Genomic DNA, 26995 nt, shown 5'->3' with positions numbered 1-26995 from the left:
ATACTTGTGGTGACTGAGAGCACAGACTCAGAATCAATTGGTCAAAAAAGACAGAATCAATTTTTACAATAAATGTTACTTTATTGACAGTAAAAAGTTTTGAAAATATCAAGGAGCACGCAATCTGTAACCGCAAAGACATCTTGGAAAGCGACATGACCTTTTTTTTTTTTACAATTTGTTTTTTTTAGTTTTTTTGAACTAATGAGGCAGTTGTACATCTCAAGGTTTGAGGTAAAAGTGTTTTTGTTATGTTACATCATTCACAGAGGTTGTTTTTTTCGCCCGTAGAACATCAAGTCAACACGAGGAGGGGACAAATAAGATCCACGCCTCGTTTTCACTTCACGTTTCAAAAATAATTCACAATTCAGGTAAAAGCAGAAAATGACAAGCACCCATGCTGTAATCCATTCACACTCAAACATACATATCAAACCCAAGTGCATTTATATATATATATATATTTTTTTTTTACACAGTTTTCAAGTACATTTTGCTTACCAAAGAAACTCAAGTTAAACTATAAAGCAACAAACCAACAATAACAAGTATGAATACTGAGTTTGGTTTCATTCATTTTCCAGATATTCACATCATCAAATCATTCACCACTGTAGCAATAAGGTATTTGGGTGCCATAAAGAAGCAGGAGGTAACATTTCATGGACTTTGAGGAATATGCTGGATAAGATTTGGAATATAGCTGATTAAATACATCAAGGCAGAAACAAACAACACTAAGTAGATAATCACAAGTGAGATAATAACAAAAGAGATCCAAACTGATTTTCTACTAATTCATCTTTAAATAATTTCTTAAATCATTTATAATATGGAACTTGTTTTTAAATCTCAGATCCAGCTGGATCGTTTAAGATGAGCTGATGGTTCCCCATTACCAGTCCCAAACCAAAGTGCAAAAGGCCGGCTCCAGTAAACACCCCACATAAATCAGTGGGTCGGTTATTGTCACTGTTATGTCCGTGGTAAGGTTTCTGTAAAGCAGTGAAGTGCTTCATTAAGATGTTCATATATAAGCAGGGAACCTATTCTAAAATGTCCAATCCTGCAGAGAGGTAGAGCACCCTAGGTCCTTTCAGTGAGGCTCTTAGAAAACAAAGCTCATGGTCTGATCTGCACCAGTATCCTAAAACTTTCTTTGAAATCCTAAAACCTTCTTCATCCTAATTTTACTTCATTAATTAGCTTCATCCTGAGGCTCTGTTCTACGCAGTCGGCGTTTTTTAAAGGCATGGGCCGGTTGTCGGCTTTACGGTTTAGAGAAAGGAAACGCACCAGAGAAATAACAGGTTTGACAAAAAGCTGCTGTCCCCTCCCCAACCTGTTTCTACATATTGCATGTCAGGCTGCAAAAAAAGGTACCATCCATTACTTACAGCAAAGAAAATGTGATAGTCTGGAAACATTTGCAGTGATAAGTACCAGTTAAAGTTATGGAGCAGAAATAAACACCTATTAAGGGTAAAACCATTATAAAACTTTTAAAGCTGCTGGTAAGTATGCCTTTTTCTTTTTTTTCTTACAATTTATTGTCTTTATAGCTGAGGCTTTAGACATGTAATAGTGCAGTACATCGAAAGCGACTGTAAGGAGATTCAGAAACTGAACTTAAAGGCCCTGTACCTAAATTTATTTTAATTTCTATTATTTTATTTTTTTACTCGGCTTTTTACATGGTATATTATGTAGCAGAATAAATCACCCACTGATTACGGATATGCAGGAGTCCAGGCATTTTTAGTGTAGGCTTCTAACTTTAGTGCGATGGTTTTCTCTGCCAATAGGGTTCATTCTGTAGAGCTTCCGGTTTCAAGTGAGCCACTAGTGAGTGTTTCTCAACATGTGGTGTTTTCTCAAAGTGCGAAAATGGAACGCCTTGTAAACGGAGAAGCATGGCGGACACTGTGGTGAGTATTGGCATGGGTGTTGCCATTCGATACGTGTCACGATACTTGGGTCATGATAAGATATTATCATGATATTGCATTATCACTATAGATTGCGATATTTTTCCCAGCTATCAAAATAAAATGAATAGTTAAAAAAAACAAGTGCTGTATATTTTCATCATATGGTATTGCTCTGCGCCTCACAGCAAAAGGGCTCCACAGCGCCATCTGCGAGAGGTAGCCCATTCTCCCTCATTGTTTTAGGTGAAAATCTTTTGTTTATTTAAATTGATTCTAAGAAATTAAAAATCGATGGTAGATCGGCCAGCCGAATATTACGATATATCGTCAAAACTATCTTTTCCCACACCCCTAGCAGACACATAGGGAACGCTGCATTACCTCAGCTGCTTTTCATTGCATAAACAGCAAACAGCCTAAAAGGTTCAAAATGAAGGAAGGGAAGAGAGAGTTTAAATGCAAGAATGACCAAAGAAGAAACAAAGCTCGTTTAAACTTTGGAACAACCTACTTGAGATGGAAAGCTTTGCAGGACCACCTCAGACTCAATCTGGACTCTAATCTGGCTCTAGTCCCCCTAGACGGGTATCTTTTCATTACTTTTATCCCAAGATGTGTGCGTTACCACCTGCAAGCAGAGTGGGAGGAAGGTTTCTCAATGGTAGAAGGTTAGGGGCGTGGCTTATAGTTCAAAGTAAACTTTTCTCGCCTATGGTTTAAGACTGTGTAGAATGAGGTACAGGGCCTTTAATATAAAGATTTCAAAAAATATTGCCCAAATTTTCTAACCATACTTGCAATTTTACCATCTGCTGTGATCCATTTAAGTATATTAAACCTATCAGACTGATACAGTCTGATAGGTTTAAGTGCGTAAGAACAAAACATTTGGTCAGAGGTACAAAAAAGAACAAAGGAAAAGCATGGAAATCTGTATGAAAAAAAAATGGTAAAAGGCTAGTTGACCTGCAGCCTTTGCAAATGCTATTTCTGTCTTTGTAAGATTCAGTGGGTCTATTTTACTTTTCGAAACAATTATTATAAGATTTAGAATCAACAATAATCACTAAACAATATTCCTAAACTTAATTAGGAATACAAGTAAATTAAAATTGGTCAGCTATTTTTTTATTATTTAAATAACAAGGCTTGTTGCACAAGTTGCCTTTATTTATGAAGGGCAAAAAAGATGTTTGTTTTTTAATGGATTCTTTTGCACTTTTCAAACTGTAGAACCAGCCTGTACAGTAATCATCATCATGGTTATGGAAAATTTAGTTTAGAATGCTAAACAAATTTTTTTATTTAGACTGGAAATGGCTTAGATATAGAGAGGGATGAGCTTTTAATTCCCTAAAGCTTTGACTTGAGACAATGTCGTTTGAAGATTTCTTACCAATTTGTATGAATTTCAAATGTTGCTTGATTAACAAAGATGTAACCTACCTATTTTGTGTGCAGCTCCATGCAATTTAAAACCAGGGATGTAAACCTTCCTAAAAATGCATTCTGAGAAGATTAAGAAGACAAAATGAAATAGCGTTTCTTTTTTTTAAACACCATGCAGAAACCTTGCTTTAAACACTAAAAGCCTAACTACTTAACCTGCAAACAAATGTAGTCTACACTGGGAAAAATTGATATCTAGATAAGTCATTTTTTTCTTAAAATAAGTGTGTTTTTTCTTGAATTGAGGAGGTAAGTGAGACACTTTGCCAATGGAACGAGACAATTTACTTATTTAAAATAAGAAAAAAACAATTTCATTGTCTTATTTCAAGTGTATATTATCTAATTACCTTATTTTAAGAGTAAAAATTCTCATTCCACTGGCAAATCATCTTATCAACCTACTCAAATCAAGGGTAAATACACTTAATTTAAGACATTTTGACTTATTTTTAGATCGTTTTTGCAGTGTAGCGCCACTACAAAGCACAACTAACTGTTGTAGTTGTTTATTCAAAGTTTGGATTTAGTTAAAAGAAACAATAATTACATCAAGAATTATTTAGATGATGTTATAATTGTAACTAATATTTTAGTTGGAATGTTTTTTGCTAACTGGTTTTATTAAAAAAAAGAAATAAAATTATTTAATAAAAAAAAATAAAAGCCTGGCTTGTTTTACTGCTATACCATTAAAATCTCCCACCAGCCCATGCCTACTTGGCGCGCCGTTGAACCGAGCTGTAAACAATATGTTTTCCTACAACAGTCACAACTGTAGGAGTTAAGGCAGTCCGCGTCTGTGCTTCATCTGTGACAAAAACTCCCCCCCACACTCATAGACACACCGCTCTCAGTGCATATGTAGCAAACCTGACACACAAAAGCACCCTCCTCAGCCACTAATGCAGAAATCTTAGTGCACATTGGATAAAATATATTTTTGATAAATGCTTTCAAGAACTGCATGTGAACATGACCTCCTAGGTGTGATCATTCCCTAAATAACCGAGGAAAGGATGGCTAATCGAGTTTCTTGAGCACCAGTTCTCCTCTGTTTCTTTTTGTGTGGGTGTGTGTTTTGTTGTGTTAGAGTGTGTGTTCAGAGGAAATCCCCAAAGGCACTTCTGAGGCAAAACCTTTAGTTTGCCATGTGATTTGATAAGGGAGTGCAATCACTTACTGTACATAATTTACTTGTCTAAACTAATCTAACCAATGCCTTAAAACGATTTTCCACTCACCTATGCCATGTGGGATATAAGTCCAAAGTAAACTCAGGATTTATTTGACTTAAAGTAGGGATTTAAAGCAGCTGATCTGGTGCAGAACAAACATGAGCCCCCTTTTAGATTACAGCAACAACCCCCTCCTCGTACAGCCCCCCCTCGTCTTCAGCCCACCTGGTGCTCTCCACGGCTGATGTGAGATGAGAACTCGTAGCGGTCTTGGCTGGGGTGGCCGCAGATGTTGCACTCGAACGGTTGGCGGAAGCCGTGGCAGCCCATGTGGATTGTGTACATGACGTGGTCCAGGAAGAGGATGCAGCAGTGCCGGCAGTAGAAGGAACGCACCGGCCTGCCGGCCCTGTCTAAAACCTGCAAATTGTTCCTAGCAGAGAGCGGTGATCCTTGGTTCCTCTTTATTACACCCGGGGGCACAGGGCCCCACTCTGTCTCCAAGTCTTTGGCTTGGCTGGGGCTGGCAGTGGGGAGGCTGCGGGGCAGCGCTGGGGTCAGGTAGTGGAGGTGATGGTTGTTGGAGGTACTCGTCGGGGCCGAAGCCCTTGTGCTCTGCTCTTCCGCTGTGCTTTCTGTGTCCGTAGAGTCTGGACAGCCGTTGGGTGAGGTGGTGTGACTGTGCGTGGAGGGCTGGTCATCCCGGCCTTCCCCAGCCTCCCTGGGGAGCCCGGCTGACACTGCTGCAAGCCCCACACTCCCATGAGGTCGGAGGGCCTGAGGAACCACATTGCTGTTGAGGGAACCAACAACAGTTCGTAGCTCCGCCACAAAGCCTGGGTGGAGCTGAGGCAGCGAGGGGGACTCGTGGTTCTCACCTTTACCTCTCGCAAAGTGGAGGTGTGAACTAACCAGACCGGATGAGTCTCCAGCAGAATGGGAGCTCAGGAGATCCCCTTCCTTTTCAGAGCCAGAGGACAGTTCGTAAGGTGCTTCTGGTGGTTCAAGGTGCATGTGCTTTTCTCCTGCAAAAGAACCGCGTCAACAATAAATGATGTTCAGGGTGGAATTTCCCACAGAGTGATAATATTTTACTATCAAACCAAGTGGTTCTAAACCTGTTAATTAAAACATTTTAAAATATAATTGTATAAATAATTAACCTTATTCTATTGAGAATGTTGAATCTTTTGAATTTAATTTTCAAAGTAACAAAATATTTCTGTCACCTGAGAAAAAATACAAATAAAATGATAAAGAAAGTGAAAAGATTATCAATGATGTAAAACGAGAAAGAGAGTCAGGGATATAGAAATTCATTCAAATCTTTAAATCCATTTATATATATTTTCTTTCTAAACACCTGCCTATGCTAAGTTCTAAACATCTGTCGATTTAAGTCAAGACTTAAATCTTTGGAGTCAACCCTCAATCTTTATTCCTCTATACACTGCATATTATTAATGACCAGCACTACTGGCCGTAAAACCCCTAACATGACAGCTAAATATAACAGCTTGCTAAGGTTTGAAGGCTAGTTTTCTTAAGACTAAAGATAATAAATATAAGTCAATCAGCTTTAATGTGTGTTTTGGATCACTGCCCTGTTGAAAGTGTAAAGGATTCACTAAATCCAAACTGACCTCTGTGGAGGTCTAATAGGTTAAGGTCAAGAAAAACCCTAGATGACCAAGATTCAGGCTGATCAGAAAGCAGAAACTGCTGGAAGACCAGTGTTATTGTTCACAATTAATAGAAAAAATAACATAATGGACTGAGGGACTGCTGACCTAGAAAAAAGTGTCTGAGCCCAAATTAACCCTTTTATGCTTAACAGGAGTCTGTAGTCAGATGAGAAAAATGATTGGGCTATGATGGCCTCATGGCAAAAAGAATACATGAGGAGTGCCATCACAATACCAGGGGGTTTATTGCCCTGCCAACAGGAAATAATAAAGGAAATAATAAAGGACGAATATCTAAGAATTATTTGGCTTTGACAGCCAGATGACTGTAATTTGAAGTAATTATTATCCCAGCAGGATCATTTTCTAAAAACTGAAACACATTGAAAGAATCCAGTGAGGATCATCCAGTGAATGTGTTATTATTATATCGTTGTTAATGTATGCATATGTTTGAGCCCATATGTATAGTTTTGACCCCTTGTTCTGATAAGAGATAATTCACAATATAAGCCCAAAGATTCTGTTTAAACCAGCTTTAAACCCAATGATTGTTTACTTCAGCTTTAAACCCAATGATTCAGTTTAAACAAGCTATAAACCCAATGGTTATGTTTAAACCAGCTAGAAACCAAATTGTTATGTTTAAACCAGCTAGAAACCCAATGATCGTGTTTAAACTAGCTATAAACCCAATGATCGCTAAAATCTGCTTTAAACCCATTGATTGTTTTAATCAGCTATAAACCTAATGGTTATGTTTAAACTAGCTAGAAACACAATGATTGTTCAAACCAGCTTTAAACCCAACGATTCAGTTCAAACCAGCATAATATCAATGATTCTGTTTAAGCCAGCTATAAACCTAATGAATTTGTTTAAACCAGTTATAACTCAATTCTCTGTTTTAAACTAGCTATAAACCCAATGATTCTGTTTAAACCAGCATTAAACCCAATGATTTTGTTTAAAATGGATTTTAAAAAAGCTGCTTGCTTTTCTGTTTTTCATTTGCCTAACAAAAATAAAATATATGATACTCATATTGTCACTCAGTATATGTAGACTTATGACTCACACTGTAAATATAAATTATTACTCACCTAAAAACTTCTGTGGCGTTGACCTCTTGCGTTTGGTTATGCTGACAGTCAGTCTGTCCACAAACGGCCTTTTCTCATTGGACGGCTGCAACGCAGGCTTAGAGATGCTTTCCATATTTACTGACTCTTCACCTGTACATGGAGAACCCCAAAACGTAATAACCCTGACAAATGACCTTATATAGTATATGTGAACATATGAAAGGCTCATGGTTGAATGTGTTGTGTGTTACCTAGTTGCATCTGTGCAGGTTCCAGAGTCTTCATGTAACTATGGCAGCGCTCCAGATGTTCCTCCAGCGTGCTCTGTTGCTTATAGCTGCGACTGCAGTAGGTGCACTTGTAAGGTTTTCCCACCGTAGGGGAAGAAACTAAAATCAGAGGGAAAGCATTTCAATGACTGTACATTCAGGGATATATTACCCAATAAATATGGGATGGTTTATAACATGGCAAGTAAGATTATTGGGTATTGGAGGGGATTTCTTTTTACAAATGAAATAGTAGTTAATAGAATGGCTTATAAGAATAGACTTTCCCTTTTGATTAGGAATTCCTGAAATTGATTTTTGAAACCTTTATGTGACGGTAAAGAAAACGCCTAACCCCTCACCGCAGGGTTCCAGTTTGGTAAGCCGACGGAAGCAATGACGTCAATTCGCTGAAATCCAGTTTGCAGTGATCGTTTCTCTGTAAATGAACCTGTGCGACCCGATCACATCCAGACTTATTATATCAACACTGTATGTCAGCACCTGTTGTTCACATATATGGGCCCAAAAAAATTCAAAGCACACTCACATGATTTCCTGTTTTTAAACCTGTTAAATGTCACGTTTTTTTTTTTCTTTCTTTTTACAGAAAATAGTAATGAAGACCTATTTCCTTTGAGTTTCAAAGAAAGGAGAAATGGACCACTTTTAGTGTCATCTGATTAGGTTTAACACAAACATCCATTAAGTTCACTACCTAAGTGCATAAAGTTGAAGAAACATCATACTTAAAAAAAAAAAGAAATCAGTTTAGTGTGCATTTATATTCAGCCTCCTATACTCTGATATTCAAGATATAATCCTATGCAAATAAAAGCATTCTACATCTTAGGTAGGTAAATCTGCTCAATGAAAACTAATTAGCTGCGGATGCCACGAATATGACATTTTTTTATGGAAGAGTAGCAAGGAAACAGGAATTTGTAAAGGAAAGCAGCAATAGGTCCAGTTTGCTTTTTGCACCCTACCTGAAACACACAACCATTAAAGATGAGGATGAAAGCATAGTGGTAAAACAATGCTTTTCAACAGAGATAGGGAGATCTCAGGTTTTTATGGAGCCAAAATAACGATGGAGGCTGCAAAAGAAATTGGGACAGAGGTCCGAATGGAGAGCAACCCTAAACATGTAGCTGGAGCTGCATTTAAACAGCTCGTATCTAATGCTGTTCAGCTGCCAGAACGGCCCAGCCACAGTCTGGATGTTATTTATCTGATCTGACAAGACTGCTAGTCTTTACATAAAAAGCTGGTAGAGACACAGTTTTAAAAAAAATGGTGCTGTCATTCTAGAGAAAGATGGTTCTGAAGCATCAACTCAAAAGGACTGAATATGCCAGACTCTTAATTTATCTTTCCAGAAATTTATTTTCTCTTCCAATGCACTTATTTCTGCTTTGTCTTAATTCATCAAATAAAAAGACAAATAGTGTAAATATCTAGTAGATGATATTAAAGCTCCAAAGCAGGGGAAAATCTTGCCTATGAAATGTCTTCTGCTCTCCCTGTGGAGAGTTTTTTTTTGTAGAAGCTTGAATCTTTTATTTATGTTATGTTTAAGTTTCCTTTATGCTATTTTAATGAATTCTTATCTGTTCTTTGTGATTTTATTCTTTGGAAAGGCACTATTCAATGAACATCACTTGGTTTTACTACTTTCACTTTTACTGCTTTAAAATATTATATAACAATTAGCTAAAGACTGATTTCAGCTAAAGTGTTTAACTATATAAGTGTATATATAGCACTTAGAGATCATTTTATTTACAGACCAGGCTTACATAATGATGAGAGGAAACAGACACCTGTCTCCATCTAGCTTTGCATCGAGGGAGCTCATTGATTTACCTGTATGAGTGCGCAGATGACCTGCCAGAGCATCTCTCCTGCGGCAGGCATAGCTGCAAACAGGACATTTGAAAGGCTTCTCTCCTGAATGAAGTTTGATGTGACGCAGCAGGTTACCCTTCTGGGTGAAGGAGGCTCCACACTGGTTGCACTGAAATGGACGCTCGCCTGCAAACATTTGCGTTGATTTTTGGGCTTCATTAATTTATATAATGTATTTTAGCATCTGTTTTAAATATTCATATAGACTGTGGTTGCCGTCATGTTCTCACCTGTATGGCTGCGCTTGTGGACCATCAGCACATTAGGTCCAATGCAGACCATCCCACACACCTCACACTGCAGCTTCCCGTTGGGCAGCCGGATAGGTCCAGGCGAGGCCGAATTAGGAGTAGCCGTCTCATTGTAAATGTTTCCTCCCTCTCCTCTGCTCCCGGCAAAAGCAGCACCTCCTTCTTCAGCAGGACCCGCTCTGTCATTTTTCCCACTGTCACTCCCTACGGCCTCTTTGTTCTCAGACTGACGGGCACCTGAAGACTCTTCATCGCTACACAGCTCCACCTTAATAGAGTCTTTATTTTGGAAAAATGGAGCGTATATGGAAATAGATTTACTTGGACACCAGCTTCAAATAAAAAATATACATATATGAATTGATATAATGACTGACCACTTAATGAGCGAAGGGGAGAGGACTGCTGGCTGCTAGGAGATCTTGCAGAAGTGGCCCGCAACCCACCATAAAAATCCTGCTCTGCTGTTGATTCGCCGCCATTACCTGTAACATAAACATAGTCTAATAAAGACATAGTTTAAATAGGAAATTGTACAGAAATGTGTCTATTATTTAAAATATCTTGCAATGTATTTTTCCCTCTGTCCTGCTACGAAGATTTGCTATCTAAATAAACTTGCCTTGCAAAATGACTGAGATTATTTCCCAATATTCATAGAATAAAGCTATTATTTCTTTCTATAGAGCTTGACTGGCTTAAAATCCCAGAACCCTTTCCCTTTTACAAAAGGGTTTTCAAAGTATTTAAAGTATCTTAGTTCGAACATGGGATCTTTATATATATATATATATATATATATATATATATATATATATATATATATATATATATATATATACGTATATGTATATACAGTATATATGCCCTTTTTTTCTTTGTCATCTACAGCAGCATTGCCATTTAAATGTGCTACTTAAATAAAATTGATTTACCCCAACTCTTTAACTCTTTTAATTTTTTTTTTATTTAGTTTCTACAATCCTGCTCTTTTTTAGTTTTTTTTTTTTTTTTTTTTTTTTTTTTTTTGCAACTCTGATTTATTAAAATAATCATTTTATTAGGTGGGAATCTCTTGCTTAGGTGTCCCTTTAAAACTAATCTCTTCAGATTCTACCAATAATCTAATACATGACGTATCCAAAGGCTCTGTTTGGGGTATCTGTTTTTCCCCTTTTCATTCAGCAATACTGCTCCCTTGAGGATCATGGACTCTTCAAACCAAATACTTGAGAGCCAGAATTTCAATTGCACATCCGTTAAAATCTAAGATCTCTCGTTTAAACTCATTAAGACAGCGTATGTTTGATCACTAGCCTGGGGAGTTAGGTTCCTCCAGGCTACATATTGGCTATTTGAAATATGCTGATAAGCATAACTAAAATAATTGTAGCATTCTAATGAATGACTGAATGCATGAATGAATAACTCAACCAATCAACCAATCAATCAATCAATCAATCAATCAATCAATCAATCAATCAATGTCTCATGAAGGTCACTGATAAACATTAATCAGAAATATCTTTAATCATCTAAAAATTCCAAACTAAGAAGTTTGAAATCAAACATGAAATTTAGAGAATCCCTCATGTTTACATTTCCTCTCATTTTGACCATTTTAACTAACTTTTTGCACACATCAATAGTAAAGCGTTCCGCTGGCTAGAAGAAACAGAAGACCTGACATTAATCCTGTTTTAATATTTCTACATTGGTTATCTATCCATTAGAAAATCATCTTTAAAGATCAGATATTAACTTTTAGGTTCCTTCATTGTGTAGCGGTTAAATTATTTAAGCCAGATTTTTCAATTTAGATTCTAACATTTCCATGTACAAGATCAAAACTTGACAGGATCCCTCTTCCAAGCTGTTGGACCGTATTGAAAGATTTTCCTTTAATTTTTACCATCTTCAGAAAAAAAAAAAAAAAACAGCTGAAAATATCCTCATTAACCCCCCTGTAGAATTTATTTAATATAAACATTTGTTGATTTTATCGCTGATGCTATGTAAAAAGAATGTTTTTTTGTTTTTTTTTCTGTTTGTTTGTTTCAATTTTTTTTTAAGTTTTGCAAAGAACCATTTTATTTTCTTTGTAAACTTTGTTAGAATAGCCATTTACAAAGACAAGATTACTTTAGGATATGAAAGGGAACCCCATAGATTGGCAGTTGTACAAACATAAAATAGCGTATAGTATACCAGCAATGCCAGATGATTTCGTAAAAAAAAAAAAAAAGAAATGCTAAACTTTTTTTGATGATGCATAATTTGGAACTTTCTTATTTATACACAATTTTATCACAAATGTTATATTAAGCTGCTTCACAGAAATAAAAGATCCAACTAATATTTTATTATAGAACTCTACTTTAACAGTTGTTCATCCCCCATTTTTCCCAATCCATCATTTTCTTAGTCTAAAATTTTCAGCAGGGAATGACAGCTAAAGAGAAAATACACAAAAAAGAAGCAAAAGTCCAAAAAGCAAAAATAATTTAAAATATTTCCAGAGTTTGGCTTCTTAGAATCAAATGTTAGTAAATTAAAAGAAGCAAAGAGCTGACATTAGTACATAGTAAGTACATTCATACACTTTCCATACAATGAACTATATATTTTTTCTTACCTTGTGGATATGAGCCTCCATTACATTCATCAGCATTCATTCTTTCACCAGATGCCTATAAAAACAGAACAAACTGTTAACTTACATCCATAATAATTTCCTTTAAGAAAAAAACACTCAAATGATAAAGATAGACACCTTTGCTATTCTTAACATAAATTATTCTAACCAGCTGGATGATGCCACAACCACAGACCAATTCAGGCTTTCAGTTCTTATTTTCTAAAACCAAACACTAAAGTACTCTAGTTTTTAAAGAAAACAGACAGATCTGACTGGCTCTCTTTCCTGGAGAACTTCCTCCGTCTTACAAATGAAAATGAGACGCTTGACATTTATACAAAATGTCTGGCAAAGAGTTTCAAAGGAGGAGTTGAAACAAACACAGAAACATATCAAGGGGGTTGGTGGATAAAGCCTGAAATAAAGAGCATTTTATGCACATATTTAAAAGAGTTGTCACATTCTTTTAGGAAGTTTCTTTAGATTAAAAACTTCAAACCAAATTGTTTTTGTCTTTAATAATTAATAAATATATTTCCTGCCATGCATTTTCTCTGTAAATGCACTTCAAAGGTAAAAAAAAATGGACCTGGGCTTTATCAAACTTCATTAAAGATATATATATATATATATATCAATTATTAGGAAGTCATTAAATGACTGAATTTAAAAATAACATGAGGTCTCTGACTGATGACCGTTAAGGATGGGTTTTTTTTGTTTACATTTACTGTTGTTGCAGAAAAATGAAATACATTTTTTCATGATCATTATTAGTTTATTTTATACACCATTTGGATAAAAAAAGAGCTAAAGAAACCTAAAAAAAAAACATAATAATGTGTACACTAAAAGCATAATAACTCTCTCTATATGCTTGAAACGGGGTAGAAGGTAGTTTAAACCAAATAAATCAAATAAAACAAATCAAACCATCTATGTCTCATCATGTTGATGGATCTACCTGTAGCCATTTGGCAGGATACTTACTTTTAAACATTCAGTAATGCTCTTAAACTAGAGATAAATTAGGTTCATTATATATTTACATATGGCATTTTATAATGTTTTTTTCTCATACATACACACGTATATTAAACAAATAATGCATACATCTATGTGAGAAAGGACATACAATAATCCCCCTTAACTAAATACTGTTTATATAAATATAAATATATATTTTTTCTTTATATCATTCTCTAAACTTTGTTTGGCGAACCTTGTGTCTCTGTACATAGATTATTCAAGTTACCCTCCAGAGATTGAAACTTTTTTTTTTCCTCTGAGATTTAAGCCTTCATCTCAGTCTGCAAAGTTCCCCTATGTATTCACAAGCTTTGACTTAGACAACATTTATTGTCATTTTGTATACACAGAGTTTATACAAGATGAAATTTCATTTTGTACAGCTTCCAGACAGCGAATGAGCCGCGGCTTAGCAGTAAAACGAACATTATTTCATTCCATAAAGTTACCATACCATTGAAAGGCATTCTGATTGATCAGGACAACAAATTCAAACTGATATTCATTGGAAAACTAGAAACACTAACAACATGGATGGAAATCCCTTTTCTGCTATTTGAACTTTCTTTGTTTCTAGTGTTACTTTCCTGTGTTACCAAACGTCGCAACTGATTTAGTATATATGAAAATATGTCTTATGGCAATATTGTGTATTGCCATTTGTTGCCCTTTGAGTAGTTTTATGAGGACCTTGATCATAATTTAAGAATGGCTACAATTAGGTTTGACAGCAGTGTTAAAGTCACACCTTAAGAGTGCATTTGGTCCCACTTTAAATCAGTGTTAAATTAACTTAGAGTAGTTGTAACTCTAAAAGAGTCAATTTACTTTGACACTGCATATCCAACCCTGTGGAATTGTTCCTTTAAAGCACTTTCCTCCATGCCTCTTCCTGGTACCCCCCCGCCAGTCAGTGCAGATAGAATGCAATATGGCATTAAAAGGCTTAAAAACTTAAAAAAGGAGCAAGTTAGGTGTATAATATCATTTTCACCTTTTATTAGTCATGTTTTTGTTTGTAGTTCTGTTTTATTGTGACTAGGACAACAAGGATCCAGTGACTTTTAATGGACAGACCAAGTTATTAAAGTTAGTTCAAGTAAGTTTTTCTATACCCTTTTTACTGAAAAGATATTTTTTAAAGTTTTTATTTTATTTTACCAGGTAAACCTCTAGTAATTTTAAAATTTTCAATCTACAAACATGTACAGAACCCTGTTTTAAAACGATTGAACTACTTTACTTGTACCGATTAATAATTGTGTGATTTGTTCCTGTTTAAACAAGTAGAAATAACAAAAAAAAGGTAAAATAACTTCTTTTCAATTTTGATACAATAAAAACTTTAGTCGAATCATTTGCTTTAACTGGTGTATGATAAGTTGTAAGACGGGACCATTTAATTTAACTGGTGTATGCAGCCTATTTGTTTATGGATAACTCTGGCTTTTACTGCAGTATCTGTTTGCAGGGAAAGAGGCATTTTTAAAGGTTTTTGTTTTGATCATCAATCTTAAAATGATCAAAATTAACGAGACATATCTCTGTGATAACTGTTAGAGTCCATATATTCTATCAATAACAGGTGAACGATGTCCTGGATCATACATTTTCTTGTCCCAGATAATCATACTACCTCCGCCATATTTCACTGTTTGTTTTGGTAACAGAGGGATTGTTGTTAGTGAATTATGATTCTGATCTTTTTAATTTTTTTGGGGGGGTTAGAGGATATGTTGCTTTCAAATTAGTTTTTTTCGCCTGCTGCATGCTGTCAGAGAAGCTCTGGTTGAATGATTTGACCATGATCTGACCGTAGATGTAGTTTGTCTCGCAGCAGAGCTTAAACAAACATTAAAAAAAAGGGGTCCAATAGAGTTTTTTATTTAACAATAAAATAAATACATGTTAATGTAAAATATTGGTCTTTTTTTTATTCGAACAACATCCTTTTCAGAGTTTGACATAAAGGAAACCAGCACATTTCTGGTAGCAGACCCAAGTGAGTAGATCTCAAGGTATTTTTTTCTCAAAGCTTGTTTTCTACTTCTTCAATATTTTAACTTTTTATTAAAAGGCCAATTTAAGAAATATAATAAAACATTAACATTGGACAGAATAATTTGTTACCTTCTAAAACTTTGAAATGCCTCTTAATTCTAAATCATGTAATTTTCTTCACAAGAAAATTGTGAACGATTGGGGCTGTATGCCAAGCCTATTTTAGTAGAGCAATAAATCTATTTAACATGAAATAAATACGATTAAAGAAGTTCTGACATTTGCACTTTAGAGATCTAAGCATCTGATCCAGAAAACAAAAACTTCCAATGAAGACTATCCTTCAAGACTGCAAAGAACTGATATTTAAAACTAAATATGTAATTTTCAAAGTTTACAGAGAGATTATATCACCTAGAACAGGATGAGAACGGAAATCTTTTTTTTTTATATATATATTTATACTCTAATAATCCCAGAGGGAAATTACTTTTCTGCATTTAACCCATCCCCTTGGGGAGCAGTGGGCTGCCATTGTCAGGATTCAAAGCCCTATTCCCCAACCACTAGGCCGCCACTCCCCAATCAAAAGTTATATTTATTTTAACTTAAGTAATAAAAAAATCAGAGAAGTGGTGTCAATGCCCTAACTTAAAAACAACTTAAGCAAAGCAAGATTAGACTTAATCTAAACAGTTGGTTTACTGTGATTAAAAGTATACTAATTGTCTGTGGGTCTGGGTGTGTGTTTTCTGGACGGGGCCGCCTTTTACAGCTGCTTTTTGTATCTCTGCTTCTGTTTGTTTGCCCGTCGGTCTGGGTCGGTGGCTGGTCGCTCTGAGCCTGGTTCTGCTGGAGATTTCTTGCTGTTAAAGGGGAGTTTTTCCTCTCCACTGTCGCTACAAGCATGCCTAGTGTGAGGGATTGCCTTCCAGTCAATGAGTCGATGCAATCAACTGGTTTTCCTTAGATAGAAAACTTTGAATCAATTTGACTGGATGATCTGTTGAACTTGAGGTGACGTGTTGTGAATTGGTGCTATATAAATAAACTGAATTGGATTGAAACAACACTATTGGATGATGATCAGTTTGTTATACCTTACATAGAATGAAATGGAAAAAATTGACACAAACTTTTCTATTGCAAAAAAATACCTCAAAATAGTTAAGTCTTATCTTGCATTACAGAGTCCATTGAGAACTTACAAGTTGTCTGCACCTCTCTGATTAACAGAAACTACCAGTTTACTATCAGTTTTATTATTATTAGCTTAAACATCCTTGCTATTTTTATCATTTTATGATAATATATTGTATTATATTACTCCTGCTTTTAGATTTGCATTTATTGTTAATCAGCTTTCAACTTGTTTCACATTTATCCTTATTTATCTTTCCCCCTATGTTTTTAATTGACAAATAATTACCACGTTACATAAAACAGCTATGCAACAGAAACACCAAGACCAGACACTTTTTTGCTGACTTACGTTGTCTTTAGACATAGCCGCCAACATGTTTTATTTTCACTAGGAGCAGACGGAGCTTTCACTTTATGAAACGGAAACAGACCAAGATGTAAAAGGCATCAACAGCTCTTGCTTAAATGGATGACAACAGTGGACATTGACTTTGGAGAGAGGGGGGGGAGGCGGAGACAGCAGCACATCTCAGGGAGAATGAATATCCTGGATGCAACAGGCGCTGATGGAGCCGGGAGCCACACCGCGATTAAAAATTAAAAGAAAAGAAATATATAAAGACAGGAGAGCGCGCATCTGTTCCAAACCCTTTGCTTTGCAATCCTCTCTGGTCCCCAGACTGTCGATTGTGCATTGAATCATATATGTTTCCAGATAGGTGCCATGCCTCTCTCTCTCCCCCGCTGCATCCGCGGCTATTTGTTCCAGCGTCTCCCGGCGGGTTTTTAAGTCCGATCAGCCTCGCGCGCGGCTTCCAGACAGCGGCGGCGGCGCGTGCAGGAGTTGCGACTGAGAGAATTGTCCGCATGAACGCAGCTGTCATCCAACACCGAGCGCGTCAAACCGACTTGGGCTATATGTTTCTCGCGAGCCGTTGCTATGGCAGCCGACCACACGACAAATGGCATTCACCCGCAGCAACTCTTCAAAAACACGCCGATCTAGAGGGAGCTGATGGGCGGCTGCTGCTTACCTGGCGGCCGATCGGTGCTCTGCTCTTTAATTGTCCGCCTGGCTGTTTGTTTCCCCCAGCGGCGGCAGCATCCCTGGGATCTTCCTCTCCTCCTTTCTGTCGTTCCTTTTTTCTTTCTTTCTTCTTTTTTTTTTCACCTGAAACCCAAACAACTTCCGGGCCCATGCTGGGATACAGACAGAGCTGTTGATGTAGTGATTGTCGAATGCATCGATAAGAAGAGGAGGCAGACAATATTGTTGCTGTTTCTTGCTTTATGAAAATGTAGACTCTTGAAAATTAGAAAATTCCAAGTGACCGTATTTGTTTTAAGGCATACCGTCCAGCAAAACCTCCAAACGTTTTATCCTGCATAAAAACCCCGACATCTCATCCAATTACATTTATCGTAACTGTTAGATAACATATAAATATTCATACATAAACATATAAAGCACTTGCTGAAACACCCGATGATGACAGCAGGTAATATTCGGTGATGACATTGTTTTTTGTAATGTTACATCTACGCCACAAGGTGGCAGCAAATGTCCGTTTTGGGGATATTCAAACAAGTGTACAATTAAATACATAAGCAGAAGCGCCACCAATGGTTTCCTGTTAAATGAAGAATAGAATTTAAAATCCTCCTTCTCACATATAAAGGCTTAAATGGCCAAGCTTTATCTTATATCAGAGATCTGATTGTTCCTTATGTTCCTAACAGAGCACTAACCCTCTCAATCTGCAGATTTACTAGTGGTTCCTAGAATTTCTAAAAGTAGAATGGGAGGCAGAACTTTTAGTTATCAGGCTCCTCTCCTGTGGAATTAACTACCAGTTTTAGTCTGTGAGGCAGACACCATGTCTACTTTTAAGGCTAGGCTTAAAAGTTCCTTTTTGATAAAGCTTATAGTATAGAGTGGCTATGGTTATCCTGAGCTATCTCTATAGTTATGCTGCTATAGGCTTAGACTGCTGGAGGACATAGGGACCCCTATTTCATCATTCTGCTTCATTCTATCTCTATTCTCACACTCAGCAGAATCTGTTAGTTTAATCTCTAATGTTCTGCTCTCTCTGCATCCTTAAAAAGTGACACGTATGCATCCTTAAACCAAAGAAGTAATGAAAATATTAACAAAATAACCACAATAGCTAAATATACAAATTTCCCAAATTAGTATGAATTACCAATAATATTTAATAATTTCAAGAAAGGTTAATTTATCAAGAAAAACACAAAACATTAACCATAATGCATACCAAGAAAATCACAAAGTGTAAATTCAGGCTCCTACAATGGGATTATCAAGTTCATATAAACAGTTATTTTATCACTGGTGCTTGATAATGGAAAACATGTTTGGAATATCGCTCTACTATTTGAATCGATTGGGTTTGTGCCATCGCATCAAGACCTCATAAGCTTCCTGAACCTGCATGAACATTTTCTCAGCATCATTGCTTGGGTTGTGGTCTGGATGCCATGTTTTAGCCAGCTCCCGGTAGCTTCGCGTTATCTCCTCAAGGGATGCTTCTGCCTCCAATGACAGTACCTTGAGCACAAACATTGAAACATCAAGAGAAAGTCAACCAGAAACAGTGTATGGGTATATCTACGTCTCACTTTTTGCTTTCTCACCTTCAATGCCTCTTTTTCTCTCTGTGTGTACTCTTTCAGGAGTATTTCTAGCACCTTCCTCCATGCCTCTTCATGGTACCCCCCTCCGGTCAGTGCACACAGGATGCGATATGGCATTAAAAGAAAATACTCCAATACACTTCTAAGCCAAGGCAAGAACCAGAATATATCCAACAGTGCAGCTATTGTGTCAGACAGATAATACAGTGTTGCTGTGGTGTTATAAAAAAAACAGTAACCCAATGGAGCAGAGAAGGCCAGCCAAGCTAGACCAATCCTGTAAAGTCGTGGACCTGAAGGAAAGGTGGGAAAATGTGGTTTCAGTAGGGTTTTATAAGTTTACTGAGGAGTTTTGGGAGTTTAATTAAGCTCACCTAATTTCTGCTGGCTGCCATGTGCATTTGGTGGTTTGAACCTGCGATTCTGTGAGGCAGTAATGCTAGCAGCTAAGCTTATAGGAAGAGGTGACAGAGAACTGCCATAGAATATAGGAGATGTCACCAGACAGGCAGTGAGGGTTTTTTGGAGATCTGCAGTCTGTTGTCCAATATTGGACACCAGGTGAACCCCTGCACCCACACTCAAGGGCAGAACGATCAGGTAGAAGAAACTGAGGGAGTTAAGTCCAATCAGAGCCACCATGCCAAAGTAGATCCCAACGCATACTTGCCCAGCGAATCTGAAGGGGCTGACAGGTGGGAGTCGTCCTTTATGAGCTCTTCTGTCAGTTTCAACGTCTCGGTTAGCTTCACTGACATACTCAGGAATACGTATGAACTCTCTGGCCCAGCCAAAACCAAAACCTCCCAGGGTTAGCATCCATAGCAGTGCATGGCTATCTCTCCCCAGGTAGAGATGGTGAAGACCCAAAGGCCCACCCATGGCCCACAGGGCATAGGCTACCAGAACTCTTTTCACCATCCTGGTCACAGTGGATCCTCTCCTGTGCTAGTGAGCGGTTGTTCTCAGATAGTCCCTGTAATGAAGTAACACAGAATTAAAAGTGTTATGTTTCCATTTTGTTATACTGAATTTTTTCTGTTTTAATCATATATTTATCCTGAAACTACATTATACTACATGCTATGATTTCTTGACCTGAAATGCCAGCTGCTCGTGACATTTTGGGCATAAAAGTCTGAGTGATCTGTGTGAATCACTTCCCTGCTTGGGTTAATATGTTATATAAGTGGGATTTATTTGTGGTCATAAATGGTAATATCAGTTAACATGACTTATCCACATGAATTGATGCCGTTTAAAAAGAAACACATAGCAAACCTACTGTCCAAGTAGACTAAGAATTAGATATTAGAATTGGAATACATTTAATTTCACTTTCCCTATTAACCAAGACCATCATTAGCTTATACATGTTCAGTATTTGACTTTGTGTCCTAAAGACTGGTTTACTTACTTATTCCTTCATTTCAATTCCTTATCCTGAAAAGTCCTCTCCGGTGCTTTCTGTTGTTAAAGCACGTTGTTGCAACAGTTGGACTTTGGATCATGACAATGGAATTACACAACAGACTTAAAACAGCATGAGCTCCCTGATCATCATAACTGATACTACCTAGATAGCGTCTTTGATGACTTTTTAAAAGTTTATTTAAATACCGGGACATTTTTCACAGTGATTCAGTTGGAAAATTGTTTGAGGATAAGACTTGAACAAAATTGTAATTAAATTTACTTTAATTACTTTAATTGTAAGGCCCTAGTGTTTTTAAAAAATATATTTTTTGCTACATGTGCACCTCCTTTACTCACCCAAACAGTTTTTCTTGCTGAAAAAAATATCCTACTAATATCTTTAAAAATGCTATAAAAAGTGCCATCAGTAAATTTTTTTGTTTTGCATGTCAGTTTCGGTCTGTGAGTTGAAGAAAAATAATAAACAAGATTTTGAAATAAAACACAGGTATGAAATATTTTGGAAGGCCATTTAGGCTTTAATCATATTACATTACCTTATTTTTATTTATCTTTTTATTTGATGTTGTCACCCCCTAGCGGTTAAACAAAGGAGTTGCAGGGCTTTTGATTAAATTCTCACGTATTGTGTAGATACTAAGAACTTTGCTTGCTTTCAGAAATCCCAGCTGATTTAACGACACAAATCCCCTAAAAGTCAGGCGTTTAGACTAGAAGTAACATGGGTAAACTGATAACTAGCAATTTTATGGCCTCATTCTCATTAAATTAGAAGCACACATTGTATGCTATCTAATACTAAACGGGTTCCTGTTTTGTTTGAAGCCATAAAAGAGAGAAAAATATATTGTTTGTTGTTTGCTACAACTAAAACAAGAGTAACTAAAACAAATAAACCATGACATTACCCATTGCACACTTTATCTAATGGGGCTATAATGGCTGGTTTAAGCTTTTTTTTTTTTTTAAATACCTTTGTTACCTGTAATATTACTGCTTAACATTTACATAATAACATGTTCTATCTGTTTCTGAATTAAAGAATGCAAATTTTTTTTCACTGTGTATGTTAAGTGGTCTTGTCTTGTGATAAAATCCTGTTTAAGGATTTTTGTTTCAGGGACTTACCAGATACCTGTAACTGCCTCTTGTTTACTCCCCTTACTCATCCTTCTTGATCTGAGTGCTGCCTTTAAAACCATCTCCCATACTATGCTCCTCAACAGATTATCTTCTGAGAGATTGGCATCTCTCATACCCCCTTAGACTTGTTTTATTAGTGGTCACAGTCATTCTGTTCCTGTCCCTCTGCTGTGTCTTCTGGTGTACCTCAGGGCTCTGTCTTTGGACCTCTGCTTGTCATCATATATCGTTTTCCCCTTGGCAATATTTTCCAGAAGTTTATCATTAATCTACACTGATACATGGATGACACACAGCTCTGGGTGCATAGTGCATGGTCTATCTACCTCTCTATCTACCTCTCTATCTACCTCTCTATCTATCTATCTATCTATCTATCTATCTATCTATCTATCTATCTATCTATCTATCTATCTATGCATATCTCTGCTCTGTTGACAAGTTCTGCTGCATTTTGTAGGATCTCATACAATGTTTTATTTGTGCATTATTTCAGCTATAACAACTCATTCAATGTCAGTATAAGCATTGTAAGGTTGTTAAACAATAAAAGTACATTTATAGTCTTATATTAGTAGATAGTATCATTCATTAGTCAATGAAATGTTTTAAAGACATTTTTTTCAATACTAATTTCCTCAAACCAAAGGATTGTTGGCAAGGATTGGCAAGTTATCGCTTATGGTTGCTGACAAATGGAGTTTTTAATCTAAATTTTAGATATGTATTTTTTGGTTTAGTACTCAACATGTTATTGTCTATGGAGAGACACTTATCTGTTGTTGCATTTCCTTTGGTCTTTCTTCATAATATTGGAGTTAGATAGATCATATTCAGGTTTATATGTTAATCTTATGTTATTGTTATAATGTCTTTGCACTATGAAATAAATGTAATGTGAAACATCAGGTTTGTCTTGGCTTCCCAGTTATGATATTAAGCTATGTTTGAGGTGTGTAAATATTATCAGTTAAACTTATTATAAGTAGCACATTTTAAAAAAGCTATAAATCCATAGTTTTTCAATTATAATGTAAGAAAGACACGTGAAGTTAAGAAAGAAGACTAAATGTCCCATCTGATAATACATTCTAGTGTATTCCCTGCAGGTATCCTGTCAGTCTGCTTGATGGGACTGATTTGATTGTGTATTTCCTCAGATCAATGTGAATGGCCCTAAGACTATGCAATGTAAATAAACTGTATTAAACTAAAGAAGTATACCAAAACTACACCTATAGACATGTGTTATGTAGACAATTGGCAGAAACCATCAAGAGCAAACTCTGTCACCCCATGCTGGCCTGGAGCCCCAATGAGAACACTTATAATTGAATGACAATTTGAGGATATGATACATTTTAGGGAAAGGATAAATTGTGAATAAAGTAACAAACAATACCCCTACCCCCATATGAATGCTTGTAAAGATATGTTTAAATATTAAACTTTATTGATTTCTGTAAACAGTTTATTAAAACTGTCAAAGAAAAAGCTGCTATATCTCAAGGGATAATAGGGAATAATAGGACAACATTTCACCTTCAGGTACAAATCATTTAACTCTCAGGGGAACATAAAAGAGATGTCAGTGGTTCCTTATGTGAATAAACTGAAGTGGACCCCCAATTAAAAAGTTTGACCCCATGGATACCCCCATTGATACTGGCAACTGACTGAAGTCTAAAGTAACAAGCAGAAGAGAAAGTGCATGTAATCTACTTATTAAATGGCAATGGCAGGGCAAGAAATGATCAAGCAGAGACAATTGGTAAATTTTTCCACTGTGAGGTCAATAAAGTCAGTCAATCGAATCAGGAAAAAACATGCAACAGAACCTATTAGAACCAAAAATACGTAAATTATTACCAAAAACTGTAAAGATAAATTAACAACAACAAAAAAGCCTTATCCTAAACAAATTAACAAGAAAACAGCTGGCAAAATGTCCCCAAACTAAACTAACATGGCAAACATAACATTATATGCAAAATTACAGAGAACCAAAACAAAACCACAACCTACAAGACCCATTGTCCTAATGTAATGACAACATAAGAGCCATACAGTCTTATTAAGAGCAAAACATTTAAGTTTGTTGAAATAAAATCATCTACTAGATTCAAGTTAGTGTGAAAAAAGGAAAAGAAAAACATAAATTTAAAAGCACTTCAGCCGTACCATAACGGAAATCCTGCCTTCCCTTGTACAATAGGTGAACGCACAGTTCCAGTAAGTTCACAATGGCAGTATTACAAGGTCAGCTCTGAGGTTTCGCCTGGCTCAGCAAAGACCTGCAGAGCTGGAGGGCTCAGTGCTCAGCTGACCGAGCTCTTTGCTTGTTTGCTGTTTCTCGAAGGGGCCCCAATGGCTGAACAATTCATAAGCACAGGCCATAAATGACCGAGTTGGCCAGCGCATTAAGCACCGTGTTCCCTCCAAAAACCCCTGAAAGAGTAAGACTCTGGAGTACAGCCAACATGCCAGGAGCCAAAGGTGAGCAACATTCACCAAAATCATTTGAACTGAAAAATATTTTTTATATGGGTTAAATTAAATGATTAGATGTACTAAGATTTCCTCTGTTGTATCTTTTTGAATCACATCCGAACCAAATCCAGGAAATAAATCGGACAAGAAGTCAGCTACCAAGGTAACTTCATATTTCTAAATTTCAATAGTTGTGTTTTTTGACAATATTTAATTGAACTTTATTTCCATAGCAACCTCAGAGTCCTAAAGATCAGCCAAAAAAAGGTGATCAGAAAGGAGATGACAACAAGAAGCAAGGAGGTAAGCATTTAACAAAATCATAAAGATTAAATGATATAAACATTTATTCACCTACATCTGCAACAGCTTGGAAATACTTTGCTGTGACTGCTGTGTTCCCAGTGAAGGTATCTGTCTCTGTTTTATCCCCTTGCAGGACAGCCGAAAGGAGAAGAGAAGCAATAACTTCCAGGCGTTTGTGAAGATGGCTTTGGAGACACTGCTGGGGTCCTGTCACCATAAACACGGGGGTCCCCAGGGAAGACAGGGCTGAGCGTCCGTCCCCTGCACTACCACACCTGCTCGCCCCCACAGAGAGGCACAAGGCAAATTTCCATCCATCATCACCTGTTTCACCGCTCGGTTCCTGTTCATCCCAAACCCCTTAACCTTCCTCACTAGAATCTGAAAAAAGAGACATTCATTTAGGTCATCCCTTCTTTATACCAACATGGACCATTCAACAGTCCACATGTTCTTTTTGTAATTAAAACTGAAAACTGTTTATTACATCATCTTCTGTGTGTCTGATCATGTCTTTTACCGTCTCAGAAGTACAGACAGACAGTTAAATTTATTTATTAGAAATGGAATTGCTGTGAACGGTGTCGATGTCTAAGGCAGGAACCTCTGGTCTTATAGTAGAGTCTGAGACCAGAGGTTGAGGTAAGGCAAGGTAAGGCAAGGCAAGGCAAATTTATTTGTATAGCACAATTCAGTACAAAAACAATGCAAAGTGCTTTCCATGATTAAAATATAGGAAAATAAAACAGAATTAAAACAAGTAGAAAAAATAATAATAAAATAAAAAATGCAGAAACAAAAAAGAACATTAAAAACAGTTGGACTAAAGAAAATAAAAAAGTTGAACTAATGATGTTTCAGTTGAACTGTTTAACTAGAACAGTTGAAGACAATCCTAAACAAATGTGTTTTTAGTCTTGATTTAAAGGAACCCAGACTTTCCGCACTTTTACAGTTTTCTGGAAGTTTGTTCCAGATAAGTGGAGCATAGGAACTAAATGCTGCTTCTCCATGTTTAGTTCTGGTTCTAGGTATGCAGAGCAGGCTGGAGCCAGAAGACCTGAGTGGTCTGGAGGGTTGATACACTGATAGCAAGTCTGTGATGTATTTAGGTGCTAAGCCATTCAGAGATTCATAGACTAACAGAAGTATTTTAAAGTCTATTCTCTGAGATACAGGGAGCCAGTGTAAGGACTTTAGAACTGGGGGGATGTGCACTACTTTCTTAGTCTTAGTGAGGACACGGTAGGCTCTGGCTGGTCGGCTGCCAACAAGACGTGGCGGGTGCCGCCCAGAGAGTCCTATATAGTGATGTCTCAGAGGTCGGAGGACAGACAGATTAGAACAGAGCAGACGAATGAAGGCAGGATAATCCAGATGACGAAGCCGAAGCTGGTGTCGAAGACGTGCTTGGTATTCAGAGCCAGGAGATCAGATCCAGAACGGAGTCAGGAAACAGTTCCAGGTTCAGTTCACAGAAAGGCAGAAATACAGCAGGAAACCGAAGAAAGGTCAAGCAAACGGGTCAGAACGGGGAAACGCAGGCTCAGAGGTCCAGAGGCAGAACAGGTCAGGGAATCAGAAAACACAGTTACGCTCGAAAACTCTCACTACAGGCTCAAATAATCTGGCACTGATGACTAGTTGAAGGTTGATTAAATAGAGACTGAAGCAGGTGGATCAGATCAGCGCTAATGAGAACTGGACGGAGACAAGCAGGTGATTGAAATGAGTGATCAGACAAGTCATGACAATTAACTGTTCAATGAGATTTAAAGTCAACCACATATACTACATTCAAACACAGACTGCATGTATGGTTTCATGTAAAATTTTATAAAAATATCACAGGTATGTCATGGCCTTTTACATTTACAAGGACAAAACACAAATATAAGGTATTTACAGCCATTTTTTGTACTAAGCAGTATCACAGCAGAAACTGGGTAAATCAACAAACACTCAAAATCTATTTTAACACCGCATCTTCCCTTTCTGATGGACACAGTCGAGATTCTTTAGCAGCTCATAAACAGCAACAGTGTTCAGTCGTTAACAGCAGCTTTAGATATATATTATAAAAAAACTGCTCTGTCATCCACCGCTTGTACTCCTGGTCGGGGTGCATGGCACCTTCACCTCAAGCTCAGCTGCTGTATATATCTCAAGAGAAATGTCTGGTGTAGAATAAAGAAGAGTTTAATTTTAGGTTATATGAAACTAAATGATAATTATTTAAACAATATTACACCTAAAATATCCTGATTCTACGGCTTTATTATAGATGGAAGAGAAGAAATCAAAATTACATATTTGAGGATACAATAAAAATTTACAAAGAAACACTATCGGGAAACTTCGAAAGTAAAAAAAAAAAGTTTCAAATGT

The 26995-nt window shown here is 36.8% G+C and overlaps 2 protein-coding genes and 1 long non-coding RNA gene across 5 annotated transcripts; 1 reads left to right on the top strand and 2 right to left on the bottom strand.

Moving 5' to 3' along the window:
• Nucleotides 1-3860: 3860 nt before the first annotated feature.
• LOC107091515 (zinc finger protein Eos-like) lies at nt 3861-17497 on the bottom strand. Of its 2 annotated transcripts, none has more exons than XM_015385487.1 (8): nt 16923-17497; nt 12398-12452; nt 10140-10247; nt 9742-10041; nt 9470-9664; nt 7583-7720; nt 7350-7481; nt 3861-5586 (listed from the first exon to the last, which is right to left on the bottom strand). In XM_015385487.1, the coding sequence occupies exons 1-8, from the start codon at nt 16947-16949 to the stop codon at nt 4778-4780; spliced, it is 1764 nt and encodes a 587-aa protein (XP_015240973.1). In that variant the 5' UTR covers nt 16950-17497; the 3' UTR covers nt 3861-4777. The 2 variants fall into 2 exon arrangements, with proteins under 2 accessions (XP_015240973.1, XP_015240981.1); XM_015385495.1 differs by having other exon boundaries at nt 9470-9637.
• Nucleotides 17498-18920: 1423 nt separating this feature from the next.
• On the bottom strand, nt 18921-24088 carry dnajc22 (DnaJ heat shock protein family (Hsp40) member C22). 2 transcript variants are annotated; one of them, XM_015385965.1, is made up of 4 exons: nt 23993-24088; nt 19606-20207; nt 19232-19524; nt 18921-19145 (listed from the first exon to the last, which is right to left on the bottom strand). In XM_015385965.1, exons 2-4 carry the CDS (start codon nt 20150-20152, stop codon nt 18969-18971), a joined length of 1017 nt encoding a protein of 338 aa, XP_015241451.1. In that variant the 5' UTR covers nt 20153-20207; nt 23993-24088; the 3' UTR covers nt 18921-18968. The 2 variants fall into 2 exon arrangements, with proteins under 2 accessions (XP_015241451.1, XP_015241442.1); XM_015385956.1 differs by lacking the exon at nt 23993-24088 and adding an exon at nt 21797-21965.
• A 148-nt stretch (nt 24089-24236) lies between these two features.
• LOC107091815 lies at nt 24237-25010 on the top strand. The gene is made up of 4 exons (XR_001481547.1): nt 24237-24307; nt 24433-24464; nt 24535-24604; nt 24741-25010. It is a non-coding gene; the product is annotated as an uncharacterized LOC107091815 (long non-coding RNA).
• The last annotated feature ends 1985 nt before the right edge of the window (nt 25011-26995 follow it).

Source organism: Cyprinodon variegatus, unplaced genomic scaffold (genome assembly GCF_000732505.1).
Source record: "Cyprinodon variegatus isolate N-32 unplaced genomic scaffold, C_variegatus-1.0 Scaffold16, whole genome shotgun sequence".
NCBI lineage: Eukaryota > Metazoa > Chordata > Actinopteri > Cyprinodontiformes > Cyprinodontidae > Cyprinodon > Cyprinodon variegatus.
The sequence above is the reverse complement of the archived record's forward strand: the minus strand, read 5'-3'. Positions and strand labels throughout refer to the sequence as shown.